General features: G+C 36.5%; 1 protein-coding gene across 3 annotated transcripts; it reads left to right on the top strand.

Moving 5' to 3' along the window:
• The first annotated feature begins 1,315 nt into the window (after positions 1–1,315).
• On the top strand, positions 1,316–14,205 carry LOC129302853 (NADPH--cytochrome P450 reductase). Of its 3 annotated transcripts, none has more exons than XM_054941724.1 (18): positions 1,316–2,035; positions 2,818–2,877; positions 3,060–3,136; positions 8,332–8,389; positions 8,505–8,591; positions 8,667–8,703; positions 9,271–9,340; positions 9,588–9,779; positions 9,870–9,962; positions 10,787–11,012; positions 11,143–11,226; positions 11,316–11,467; positions 11,552–11,648; positions 11,815–11,964; positions 12,622–12,699; positions 12,795–12,917; positions 12,995–13,108; positions 13,684–14,205. In XM_054941724.1, the coding sequence occupies exons 1-18, from the start codon at positions 1,739–1,741 to the stop codon at positions 13,762–13,764; spliced, it is 2,076 nt and encodes a 691-aa protein (XP_054797699.1). In that variant the 5' UTR covers positions 1,316–1,738; the 3' UTR covers positions 13,765–14,205. The 3 variants fall into 3 exon arrangements, with proteins under 3 accessions (XP_054797699.1, XP_054797701.1, XP_054797700.1); XM_054941726.1 differs by lacking the exon at positions 1,316–2,035 and adding an exon at positions 2,066–2,697; XM_054941725.1 differs by lacking the exons at positions 1,316–2,035; positions 2,818–2,877; positions 3,060–3,136 and adding an exon at positions 7,576–7,800.
• Positions 14,206–14,514: the final 309 nt, after the last annotated feature.

Below are 14,514 nucleotides of genomic sequence, written 5' to 3'. Positions count from 1 at the left end.
AAATTATAAAATTAAAATATTAAATTATAAATTTTTAAAATTTAATTTAAATTAATTAATTTTTTTAAAATTTCTTTATCAGTCTCGTGGAGGTTGACTCAAACGTTGTTACAACTGTACTTTGGCTGTCACAAAATTAACCGCCACAAGTGTTACTTTTCATCGGTGTCAAGCCATTTCAGCACCCGGGGCATTTTAATTTTAGTTTTTTTTAGAAAAAACACAGATATAATTTTATCAAAGTTTGTTTTTAATTTTTAGAATTTTGTTCAGTATTTTAAGGATTATCCATGTAATAAGTAACAACAGTAAACTATATTACTGCAGTGACTGAAATGAAAATTATAAGGATAAAATAATTCATTTTTTGACAGGAAATAATTAATTTTTAACTAATTAGTACTGTAGTGACTGAACTGAAAATTAAAAGATACTAAATTATAAGGATAAAATGATTCATTTTTTTGACCGGAAATAATTAATTTTTAACTAATTAGTAATTAGCAATTACTGTCTTTTTTTCAAAAAAGAAAATTATCCAGAGCAACATACACTATCAAACTAGGCTGCATGAATACTTATATGTGTATCGTATATGGTATGTTGATACTTTAATTTTTAAAAATGTAAGATACGATATATTTCTAATATACATATATATATTTATAAGAAATATTAAAAAATAATTTTAATTTAAAAAAATATTTAAATTATCATACATATATAGTCATTTATAAATTATAGTAATACCAAGTCAAATATAATTATTAATTGTATTTTTATTTTATCTATATCTAATTGCCTACCACTTGTTCCCTATTAATAGATATAGTATTAATATCTCCTCCTCCTGAATTATTATAATATTACATTTTCATGTTTTTATAATTAAAAAAATATAATATTTATTCTTTTATTACATGCAAAACTTATTTTTTGAGAAAAATTTAATTTTTAATTTCAAAAGTAAATAAAAAATGATATTAGTAATAAAAAGTTTAATATTGTAAGTTTTAATTAATTTTTTAATTTTTAAGCATCGATTAATAATTTATAAATATTAAATACATATCAAAAATTAAAATTTTTTAAAATTTTTAAAAAATATTATTTTAACATTTTATAAATACTTATCGAAAAAGTATAAGTAAATATCATATCTACGGTACTGATATAGAAACATGAGGTAATTTGCTGTCAAATAAAAACGGGAACATGATGTCCGACGACGCCTTAAGAAAAGTGGTTTTTTGGCTGTGGCCAATGATCACTATATAAAGGTTGAAATGGTTCGACAAAGAGGAGAATGGATTTGACGAGGAGAACGTGGCCAATTCTGGAGGTCCTTGTCAACGCCGAGACGCCTCTATTGCCGTCATGGTGTCGTGTTGAACTGTACCAGGACTCCCGTCCAAAGTCTTAACGAGAATGATATGACAATTGGCTTGAGGCATTAATTGTCAACCTCTCGGGACTCGTGGGTCCTGGTCAGACACGACCGTTTCAGTTTTGATTGTTTCCTCCGCTTCCTCCTTCTCCCTCTTTCTCGCGCTCGAAATTCCTTCCTCCCCGTGGGCGTGGGCGAACCCGAGCTTTCTCGGTTCTCACATTCTGGTAGAGAAAGAGGGGATGGAGCAAGAGTGAGGGAATCGGCTACAACTTCATCATCAGGGAGAGAGTTTGAATTGATTTGAGCTTCATTTCGCGGTTTGACTTGATTTTCTGTTGCTTCGTTACGATGGCTTCGAATTCTGATTTGGTACGTACCCTTGAATCGAAGCTGGGTATTTCGATGGGTGATTCAGTTTCGGATTTGTTGCTGGTGATCGTGACAACCTCGGTGGCTATTGTACTTGGGCTTCTGGTATTTGTGTGGAAGAAATCGGGGGATCGGAGTAAGGAGGTGAAGCCAGTGGCGGTGCCCAAGTCTTCGACGGTGAAGGATGAAGAAGATGATGTTGACGTGGGCTTGGGGAAGGTTAAAGTTACAATTTTCTTCGGTACTCAGACTGGTACCGCTGAGGGATTCGCTAAGGTGAAAATGTTTGCGGTGTTTATATGTTCTCAGCTTATTTCTGGTGTAAATGTGAAAGCACGTCATAAAATTGTTTCCAGATGCGATTTATGTGGTTTATTGGTACTTTCTTTTGGAAGTGTCTGCTGACCCTCCTGTTAAACAATATCTTTCTTTCTTTCTACACTGTTGCTTCGTCATAACTCAGACGAATCGGATGCTGTTACGTGCTTCCTCGTGCTTTTTAAGACAACTTAGTTCGAGCATAGGCGGTGTTCTTCCTGCATTACCCAAGGACATACTCAACGATGGAGATTTTTAGTCGTCACTCGGCCTCAGCTTTTCTAAACGCCTGTTGATTTGTCCTGGTATTCAATTCGGAAAATTTAAATTGCAGAAGGAATATCCCCGTGTTAATGGGAAATCAAATTACTTCATGACAGCTCTATAACGGGAAGTAACCCTATGTATTGGCATTATATTGGAGCTTAGGAAATTCGAAGGAAGAGCACTGAGGGGCGACTAGAATGCTCGTAGCATTTCAAAAATAAGTCCTTATTATAACTATTTCCTCAAAGGCAGCTAATTGAAAAATATGTTAACGTCAGCTTGATGTGACTTATGCACTTTTACCGTACCAAAATAAGAATCTTATTTCCCCGACTTTGTGAATGCTTGAATTGGTGAGATCTCAATTTAAAGAGGATCTTTGTTTTTCAGACAGCAGTTTTTCTTTAGTAATCATGTTTTACTGCTTTGTTACGAACGTACTTTTTTTTGCCTTTTTTGAATTTTTATTATAGGCTTTGGCAGAGGAGATCAAGGCAAGATATGAGAAAGCGGCTGTCAAAGTTGTTGACTTGGTAAGTTGGAGTCAGATTAAATGGTGGCACTTCATTTTGTCTTTAAATATGTGGGCCCCATGAGGGAACCACTAGAAAGTCTTCTAAGTTCCAAATGACGACATGCTGTATCATTCTAGGAGAAGTTACTTTTGTAAAACATAGAGTTTTACTTGACCTTTTGATTTATCTATCTAAATCAGGATGACTATGCAGAAGATGCTAATCAATATGAGGAAAAATTGAAGAAAGAGACCCTTGCATTTTTCATGTTGGCCACGTAAGATCCATCTTTTATAAAAGTGTTTAAAACATACTTGAAGTTCGTAGTGAAGTTGACATATTTTGTTAGGATAGAAAGAGATGAAGAGAGAAGAGTGATAGGTAGACGCATAGGAGAGAACAGAGGGAAGTTTAGATGAGACGTTTTTGAATAGTGCGTTTTATTAAATGAGTTCAACAACAACATTACGTATCTGGACTTGGGTATTTATAAGGCTGGACTATTGGACTATTAGACTAAATAACAGTAACAGTACTAACCCAAATAGAAATAACATTTATACCCCTGCCCCAACTAATTCCTATAGCTCCTAATATTTTCATATCAATACTCCCCTCCCTAACATCCTTGCCCTCAAGGATCAAAAAGAGGAAAATCTGGAAACTGTTTTTGAAATTTGAACTGAGACAGCAATGTAGCTTCCTCATCTGGCGAGCCTTTCCACTAAACTAATACTTCAGTAATAATCCTTCCTTTCTTCCTTCCCACACGTTTGTTCAATATTTCCTCAGGAAATAACAATTCTGGAATTTCTGGCCATTCATCAGGTGGACGTCTCTGCCTCACTGATGGGTTAGGGCATAACTTGAGGGGAGAAACATGAAAAGTGGAATGAATTCTGGAACTAGGAGGTAATTCCAGCCTGTACGCAACCTTCCCAATCCTCTTGAGCACTTTATAAGGCCCAAAGTACCTTGGTGCTAGCTTTTGAGTGCTCTTAGAGGCAATAGAGATTTGTCTATAAGGCTGTAATTTCAAAAACACCTATTGACCTTCTTTAAACTCTCGATCAGATCATTTCAAATCAGCTCTTTGCTTCATTAAATTCACTGCCCTATGCAAATGATGCCTTAATACTCCAATCATGCATTCCCTTGCCTCAAAACTCCTGTCCATACTTCAACAATTGCTGATCTAGGCAAATAAGGAACATATAGAGGAGGTTTCTGCCCATAAAGTAATTCATGGGGAATAGCCTTGATGGAAGTATGAAAACTAGTATGATACCACCAAGTGGTAACCATTTACTCCATTCTTTAGGATTCTCCCAACACATACAATGTACATAAGTTTCCAAACATTGATTGAGCACCTCAGATTGACCATCGGTTTGAGGATGGTAGGAAGAAGTAAGCTTTTGCTCCGCTCTAATCAACTTGAGGAACTCCCTCCAAAAATTACTAATAAACACCGGATCCCTATCACTTATCACTTCATCTGAGGCTCCATGCAATTTATATATATTATCCAAGAATGCTTGAGCTAATGTAGAAGCTGAAAATGGGTGAGATAGGGCCATAAAATGGGCATACTTGCTCATTCTATCCACTACAACTCAAATGACTTCTTTCCTCCTGATTTGGGGAGCTCTTCGATAAAATCCATAGTAACACTCTCCCACACCTTACTCGGAATTGATAGTGGCTGTAACAACCTCGGACTTGCTACTGTCTCATACTTACAGCGGGCACAAGTGTCACAATTTTTGACAAAATCCTGCACATCTCATAGCATTTTCTTCCACCAAAATAATTCTCTGATTTTGTGAGACGTGGCTTGTATTCCAGAGTGGCCCCCTGAGCACTGGTGTGTAACCGTTCTAGAATAAATTGCCTCAAAGCTGGACTTACCCCACCACTAGCTTCCTATTTCTTCTAAGGAATTTGCCATCCCAAGAATAGGTTTTAATACTGCCATTTTCTCTCTGTAACTCAAAAATAAGGCCCTTGAGATCTGGATCCAACTCCCAACTCTCCTCAAGCTTGTGTAATAATTTTGGAGATGATGTATCTAAAGTCATCTGAAGTAATTGAGGTCGTGAAAGTCGAGAAAGAGCATCTGCAGCTGTGTTATCATTCTCCTTTTTATAATGAATTTCATATTCATACCCCATTAACTTTGTAACCGAATATATTTGAAAAGGGGTCTTCAACTTCTGTCCCAACAAAAATTGAAGGCTTTGCTGATCTGTTTTGATAATAAACCTCCTTCTTTCAAGGTATTGATGCTCAACAGCTAGGACAACGGCCAATAATTCCTTCTGATAAACTGCAAGCTGGAGCTGTTTGGGACCCAAAGGCTTGCTGAAAAATGCAATGGGTTGATTTCCTTGGAGCAGGACAGCCCCAATTCCCTTTCCACAAGTATCTGTTTCCACTACAAACTCTTTATTGAAATCTGGGAGAGATAAAACTGGTGCTGGGACAAGTGTTTGTTTCATCTTCTTGAATATGACAGCAGCTTCTTCATGCCACTTGAATGCATTTTTCTTTAAAAGGTCCGTCAAGGGTTTGATTATTTGTCCATACCCTTTGATAAACCTTGTATAATACCCGGCAAGCCCTAAAAAAGACATCAATTGTTTAATAGTAGTTGGTGTAGGCCAATCTACCACTGCTTGAATTTTTTGAGGGTCATTAGCCACCATTCCATTGTTAATAACGTGCCCTAAGTATTTCACCTTATTGTTGGCAAAGGTAGACTTGCTCCTCTTGATGAAATAATGATTTTTCTGCAAAATTTCAAACACTAGTCTTAGATGCTGAACATGCAGATTCAAATTTGAGTTATAAACTAAAATGTCATCAAAGAAAACAAGAACAAAATGGCGCAAGTAAGGTCTAAAAATAGAGTTCATTGCTCCTTGAAATGTTGCTGGAGCATTGGTTAAGCCAAATGGCATAACAAACCACTCATAATGACTCGAGTGAGACCGGAAGGCTGTTTTGAATGTGTCTTGAGGCTCCATTTGGATTTGATGGTATCCCGTTCTCAAATTCAGCTTTGTGAACCATCTAGCTTCCCTTAATTTATCCAATAATTCTTCCACAAGTGGAATAGGATATCTATTTTTGATTGTCTTCTTATTAAGCTCACGGTAGTCGATACACATGCGCCATGAGCCATTCTTCTTTTTTACCAACACAATAGGTGCAGCAAAAGGGAAGCTACTCTCTTGTATCACTTCTGTAGCTAGCAACTCTCCCACCATTTTCTCAATAAGATCCTTTTAGGTAAAAGAATAATGATAAGGCTTGAGATTAATAGGATCTGTCCCTTCTTGTAAAAGAATAGGGTGGTTATGATCCTTCTTAAAAAGGGGCAAACCTTTAGGTTTATCAAAAAGACTGTTAAATTCTTCCAAAGGTCACCAACAGCCTCTAGAATGGTTTTTGTTGGTTGCACAGCATGGATTTGACTCTGAAACTGACTATTTTTTGCTAATTAGAGTAGAAATAATTGGCACCTGTCTCCATTCTTAATTTCCAACTTGCTGGAATCAACCATTTGCCATTTTGATGAAGGTTGTGCCTGCAAAACCCACATTTTCCCCTCATTCCAGAAATACATAGTAACAGAAATATTATCCGAAAAAGCATAATGAAGGCTTTTAAGCCATTCTCAGCCCAACACAATATTGTAAGTGTGTATGTTCATTATCCTGAGGTCTCGGCCAAAGTCTTCTCCTTGCATTTTCCATTTAAATGCCTTCCAAACTCCATATATTTTCAATTTTCCAGCCCCTGCAGCCACTGCATCAGTCCATCCATCTTCTTCTTCATTCCAGCCTAGCTTCTTTGCCAAATCATAATGGAGAAAATCATGGCTGCTTCCATTATCTATGAGAATTTGGATAGGTCTCCTTCCCACATATCCTTGAAGTCTCATAGAATTCATACTAACTTCACCCTCAATGGCATGCATTGAAATTTGATGGCATTCAGGAGGAATTTCTCGTTCATCAGGGTCTGTCTCATTAGGTTCCATCTCTTCTTCCTCTAGACTTTAATCTAGCTCTATTAATTGCAATTGTATCTTGCGTCTTTGAAGGCAATTATGGCCACTAGAAAAATTTTTATGATAGTAAAAGCAGAGGTTTTGTGCTCTGTGTTCTGCCTCCTCCTCTGTTGTTAATTTTGTGGGAATTTTAATCCTAGAAATAAATTGGCGAGAAGAAGAAGATGAATCTTTTGCTGTGTTAGACGCTGAGCTTTGCACGACTGAGGATTCTGAGGTTGGTTGTGCTGTTTTAGTTGTGTTTTGGTGAGACCTATCATGTGAGAAGCTTTGTTTCGGTGCTGCCCAGGCATTCGCAGAATGCAAAGAGGCTGTGGATGTCGTGATGTTGCTCTGCGATGCGTAGGATACCTTTCTTGAGCATGTGTTTGCTTCTAGTGATCTCTGAAGGTGTATTTCTTGAAGTCGGGCCAGACTTCTTGCATCTTGAACAGTTGTGGGCTTAAGTAACCTTACTGGCCTAGCATATTTTTCTTGTAAACCCTCTAAATAAGTCTATACCAGATACTCCTCAGTTAGGTCCAGCTTACATACAATTTCATCAAAAGAATCATTGTAATCTCCTAAGCTCCCTGTTTGTCACAGCCGCATCAATTTTGCCATGGGTGCTTTATTAGTAGGTCCGAATCAGTTCTTTATGGCTTTCGAGTATTCTTCCTATCCAGTCGCACATCTCCTTCTAGTACGTATGAAGCTTTGATGCCATTGAAAGGCCTTCTCATCAAGATGAATACTAGCCATCATGACCTTCCACGCGTCTGGGGTGTTATCAAGCTGGAAGTATTGATCACACTTCATGAGCCATCCAAGAACATCTCCTCTCTGAAATCTTGGAAACTTCATCTTGGTAAATCGGGTAGGAGGTTGGTATTCTTGTTCTTGTCTTGGTCGCTAGCGTCCTTCTCCAATTTTGCGATGGTGTCCTTCTGCCTCATTGGAGTTTGTCTCGTGATGAGTTTGAGACTCTTCTACTGTGCGGACAAGTTCTGCAATCTAGGTAGTGAGCCCTTCAATATGATTTTCAATCATCATGAGTCTTGCTTCTGTTTCTTTAGCCATTCTTGTTTGCAAACGAGTGACAGGCATATGAGGGAGGAAGGATTGGCTCTAGATACCACTGTTAGGATAGAATGAGATGAAGAGAGAAGAGAGATAGGTAGACGAGAAGGAGAGAACAGAGGGAAGTTTAGATGAGACGTTTCTGAATAGTGCGTTTTATTAGATGAGTTCAACAACAACATTACGTATCTGGACTTGGGTATTTATAGGGCTGGACTATTGGACTAAATAAAGTAACAGTACTGACCCAAATAGGAATAACATTTATACTCCCGCCCCAACTTATTCCTATAGCCCCTAATATTTTCATATCATATTTGGACCTAAAAATGTAGTTATGGAGATGGAGAGCCAACCGACAATGCTGCTAGATTTTACAAATGGTTAACCGAGGTTTGTAGTTTACCCCTGTTTCTAAGTAATTTTTCAGATTTCTGTTTCATATTGGTATTTTTATATGCTTTAAAGTTTACAGAAAACAATTCTTATGCTTTGGCTTTAATTTCAGGGAAAAGATGAAGGAAGTGTCTGGCTTCAACAACTCACATATGGTGTTTTTGGCCTAGGTAACAGGCAATATGAACATTTTAACAAGGTAAACCTTGTTTTCCCTCTCTGTTTTGTACATCTGACATCATATTTGTCATCTGACGGTATTCTGTTGAAACAGATAGGTAAAGTCATTGATGAAAAACTTAGTGAACAAGGTATTTAACTTCATCATCCCTATTTAATTGGTATATTTTCCCCATTTATTCACGTTAAGCCATTTGATTCATAGTTATTGAGTAAAACTGAATAGAAAACTATGTATTTTTATTTTTGATATTTGCTGTAGATATTTTTGTTTATTTCCACCTTGATAATCAAGTTTATCTGCCATTGCTAGGTTTGTGTTAGCTTAGCCTGGGTTATTTGCTTTCTCAAAGCATTTGACATGCTTTCCTTCAAGTCTTGTGGATGGAATTCTGTTGACAGTTGAAAAATATTTGTAATTTGTTTAAACATATTCTCCAGCATGATTTCTTGATTTAATATAACTGTATTATTATACTCAAATACCGTGTTAACATTTTAGTTACCTTATTTGGTTTTTGTATCTTTGTATGTCAGCAGAATTGAGTTCTAACTCTTCACAGTTAGATGAATGTTGGCAAGTAGAAACATGTACTTAGGTTCAAATGTTCTGAGATGTGTATATTAGATTTTATTTAGTTTTAGAGATATTTTGATACTCTTCATGGATGTCTTCTTTATTTTTGTGTTTATCACAGGTGCAAAGCGTCTTGTTCCAGTTGGACTTGGTGATGATGATCAATCCATTGAGGATGATTTTGCTGCATGGTAATATAATCTTCTGTACTGTTGCTATTGTCATAATAACTAAAGATGGGCCTCTCACGTGTTACATGCATTATACTGTTGCTATTCACTATTTGTATTTTTTTAATAGTGCAATTTTCTATTGATTTTTTATTATATTGATTGATATACTGATTGTGTTTCTACTACAATTAGTTTATGATTTTGCCTAGGGGACATGAAACTCGTATGAGATTTCAAATGATGTGGTTTGGATTTGCATTTGTAGGAAGGAATCTCTATGGCCTGAGCTGGACAAATTGCTGCGAGATGAGGATGATATGAATTCTGTCTCTACTCCTTATACAGCTGCAATTCCTGAATATCGATTGGTGATTCATGATCCCAATATCACACAATGCCATGACAACTTAAATCTAGCAAATGTGAATGGCGTGTTTGACCTTCACCATCCTTGCAGGTGCTTGGAGTTGTTCATGTTGATTAGTGGTTATTATTTTCTTATCAAACAGGAATAGAACCAAAATGTATCTTCTTTTTTCCCTTGAAGTGTTAGGGTAGCCGTTCAAAGAGAGCTTCACAAACCTGAGTCTAATCGCTCTTGCATTCATCTGGAGTTTGATATACCAGGGACTGCCATAACGTAAGTTAGGCTACATTTATCCTGATAAAGGACATCATAGATCACGTATAGTAATATTTTAATTTTATTGTGGATTCCCAAATAATTTCTCATAGTATGTTTCTAATGCTTTCATTTTCTTAAGCACATTAGCTAGTTGACTTTATCTGCTGGAATGATATGCATAACTTATTTCCTTCTAGATAAAATTATTTGCTAGTGTTAGTTGTTGGTTGATCGCTTCATATACTGTTCTTTTTTATTTTAATTTTGTGCCAATGCAGGTGGTGAGGTGATTTTTCTGGGTTCTTAGAACAATGCCTTTTCACAGATAAATACTTTTTTGTGCTATTAGTATAGAAAAAGGGTTGCTATAATGGACTTATATATTTGAAAACAATTCCTTGTATGTCTGTGTCATATGCGCATCATGCACACATATTTATTTATTAGAAGAGCTGTGTTTCTTTTAAAAGAAAGAAAGGAAAAGATAAGATAATAAAAGGAAATGTAGCGTTTCTCCTAGAATTTCATCGTTTAAGTGTTGATCTTTGAAAAGGTAATTGCATGTTAAGGGCGTGAATCTTCTAATGGGGTTAACAAGGGGGTATGTGCACATCTTTTTTATTTGAGAGGCTGTGTTTTTCCTAGGATTCAGTTGTTTTAAGTGTTGGTGTGTGAAAAGATATTTGCGTATTTAAGGGCATGATTGTCTTGTGGGAGCTGACTTATAGAGGATGTAAACTTCAGCATTAATTATGGATCATCTTCTCTAATGATGTGTTATGATATATTTATCTGGTAGTTAAAGAATTAGTTGATGAATCTCGCCTTTCGTTTTACAGATATGAAACTGGTGATCATGTGGGTGTTTATGCTGAGAACTGCAATGAAACAGTTGAAGAAGCTGGAAAGTTGTTGGGTCAGAATTTAGATTTGTTGTTTTCTCTTCATGCTGATAATGAAGATGGCACCGCACTAGGAGGTTCTCTGCCACCTCCTTTTCCTGGTCCTTGCATGCTTCGTACTGCACTAGCACGCTATGCTGATCTCTTGAATCCTCCTCGAAAGGTCTTCATGTGATCTTCAGTTTCAATGCTTAGCAATTTGTCCTTGTTTTATTATGTGAATAAATACTGATTAGATGGGGACCAGCTTTTTCTATGGATAAATAAGGAAGTTATTTTCATTCCTCATTCAGGCTGCTTTGGTTGCTTTGGCTGGTCATGCTTCTGAACCTAGTGAGGCAGAAAGATTAAAGTTTCTATCATCTCCTGAGGGAAAGGTGTAAAAAAATTGCTAGTGCTGCTACTTCTTGTCTTCCAGTTCAATGCTTTTATTATTATTGGTAATTTACGAATTTCTATTCTCTAGGATGAGTATTCTAAATGGGTGATCGGAAGACAGAGAAGTCTCCTTGAGGTAATGGCTGCGTTTCCGTCAGCAAAACCTCCCCTTGGTGTGTTCTTTGCTGCAATAGCCCCTCGTTTACAGCCTCGCTATTATTCAATTTCATCCTCTCGTAGGTAATTTATCTTATCTATCTAAATGTCTAGTTTAAACTTGAAAGGTTTGGCGAAGGATAATATTGACATGTTCTGATTGTCCAGGTTTGCTCCACAAAGGGTACATGTTACTTGCGCCTTGGTGTATGGTCCAACTCCCACTGGCAGAATTCACAAAGGAGTGTGTTCTACCTGGATGAAGGTAGCGATTTGCAAAAGACATGCTTCTTGTCCGTATTATATTCAGAGTCCCAACATCTTGGTCCTTTTCTGGCCAGAGAGAAACATCTTGGTCCTTTTGTTTTCCTTTTTCTTTGTGCAGCTTGATCTTAATATGTATTACCTAAATCTCTGTCTTTACTAAACAGAATGCTGTCCCCTTAGAGAAAAGCCGTGACTGTAGCTGGGCTCCAATTTTTATTAGGCCGTCAAATTTTAAGTTACCTGCTGATCGTTCAACTCCTATTATTATGGTTGGACCTGGTACTGGTTTGGCACCTTTCAGAGGATTCTTACAGGTATGTGAATTTGATATGGATATTTATAGTGTTCTGATTTTACTGTGAGGCTGGTAGTTAATGCTGACTACTGAGCAATATAGAATGGAGAGAAGAAATTCGTAGATGAGAATTGTGGGGAGAAAGATAGAGTCAAGTTGATAGTTATATAATAACCTATGACATTATTAGGAACTGCAATGAAATACTCGATTTTGATATAGTCACATACAAAAGTCCCATTTTGAAGTTGATTTGAACATAGAATGGATATTTATTGGGTTCTGATTTCAGTGTAATAAAGCTGATAGATAATGAACTAGATGGAATAAAAAGAAGAATTCATGGATGAGGATTGGAGGAAAAAAAGTAGAATCAAATAGAAATAGAAAGTACAATAATAATCAACCACATATGAAGAACTAAAATGAAAATTCAAAAATTTGATTTGATTATAATCAAAGTCCATTTTGAAGTTAATTTGATTGAAATTGAAAACCTTAATTTGTTGGAATTGGAATAACATGATTAACGAAAGTTTGTATTAAATGAATCGTAGATTACCACATTGTTAGTTAAGCTCTAATTCTTGAATCATAGTACGGACGGATCCTTGAACATAATCATTATTAACTTTTACATTTTCATAATTTACTCCTCTATCTTTGATTTATTCAGGAAAGACTGGCCCTCAAAGAGGATGGTGTTCAACTTGGGCCTGCATTACTCTTCTTTGGATGTAGGAATCGCCGTATGGTCAGATACTTGCTTGGTGCCCTTTCATTCTTTGTTGATTTTCTGATGGATGTGCAATTTTTTTAATTAATAAATCTTGTCTTGGTCTTTTATAGGATTTTATTTATGAAGATGAGCTGATGAATTTTGTGGAACAAGGTGCTCTGTCAGAGTTGATTGTTGCATTTTCTAGAGAGGGACCAGAAAAGGAGTACGTTCAACACAAGATGATGGATAAGGTAACCGTTAGTAGCATCTAAGGGAGAAGATTTTAACTCTTATTAAATTAATTTTTGCACCAATTTTTTATGTGCAGTCAGAATATTTGTGGAGGCTGATGTCTCAGGGAGGTTATCTTTATGTCTGTGGTGATGCTAAGGGTATGGCTAGAGATGTTCATCGGACCCTTCATACCATTGTTCAGCAACAGGTGCGGGTTGTCTTTCATCACCCCACCCCTCCCAGCATTAACATTTAGGCAATGTCACAGAAAAATGTTTTCTAGAAAGAAAATGAAAAAATGTACTTGGAAAGAAGTAAGATATGTGCATTTATCATTTCCTTTCTAGAAAACACTTTTCTACCTACTTTGATCATTATTGGTGAATAGTACTGCTTGATATAAACTTTATTATATCTGTTGAATATACTTTTGATGTGTGTGTGTGTGTGTGTGTGTTGAACATTGATATAAATTAAATCATCTTTCATGAGTTTGTCCTTTTTAGTGACGGAAAATCATGAGGAGCTCCACATTGTTCTATATGCTTGTATGACTAACCAATAAAAAGCTGACTTTGCTGTTTTTTCTGGTATTGTAAATGAAAATTTGGGAAACGTAGTTGCTTCTTATCTTCAATGTATCCTCTGCACTGGGGTATCAAATTACTAAAAATATGCTTTCTTCCGAGTGGCCCTTTTTGGCTTGCTCATCTTTGGTTGCTAAGCCATATGTACCTCTTACTCAGGGACACTTCGAAACCATGTTTCTGATTTGAATTTCAGGAAAATGTGGACTCATCAGAAGCTGAGGCTGTAGTGAAAAAACTCCAAATGGATGGACGATACCTCAGAGATGTCTGGTGATCTTTCTGATTGCTTACAAGTCAGGTTTAGTTGTTGTACCGTTGCTTTTCCATGTGTGAAGCCCAAGATCGGCTAGAGTGTATTTTGAGGTCAATTTCTGCGTCTGCCAAGTATCAGGTTACTGATGGTGGAGCCTGAAATAGATTCCATGAGAAAATGAAATGATTTTCTGAATGTTTGTCCTTTTTTTTTTAATTTCAATAATCTCTTTTAACGACTGTCTAGATTTTTCTTTTGGACCTAGATTATTTATCAGGGGCTGTTATAGGGGAGGGAATCTGAGAGATCTCTAAACACATCCAGGTCGCAGTGGGTTAGTTCAAAGGTCTTGTACTATTAAATGTGGGTATTGGAGATCATTATAAATCGATTGTCAATACTAGTCTTGTAGTTGGTTCGACTCAATCGTATTTTTATGTCAGTGTGTTTTATACCTTGTAAGTTTTATGTTGCTGGGTTATCTTGCTCTTCAAACCGCCCGTTCGAATATTCACGTTGACTCGAGTTTTCTCTAAGTGGACGCCGGTGTCTGCCGATATAATTTCCAGTGCTAGTCTCCTGGCAAAAGTAGACAAAGAAGTATATAGTGTATATTTTTTTCTGCAATAGAAGTTTTGGAAATTGAAACCTTTTCCGGAAGGTGATCTAAGTACTTTTTCCCCCACTCTCTATTTATGTGTATGTGTATCCGTTTCTCGGGAATGGAATTGACGTTTTCACCTGAAAAAAAGTGGTGAAGAAGAGAACTAT

This window comes from Prosopis cineraria, unplaced genomic scaffold (assembly GCF_029017545.1).
Source record: "Prosopis cineraria cultivar Desert tree isolate PC_DT_omini unplaced genomic scaffold, ASM2901754v1 PC2, whole genome shotgun sequence".
Classification (NCBI taxonomy): domain Eukaryota; kingdom Viridiplantae; phylum Streptophyta; class Magnoliopsida; order Fabales; family Fabaceae; genus Prosopis; species Prosopis cineraria.
This window is presented reverse-complemented; position numbering and strand designations above follow the sequence as displayed.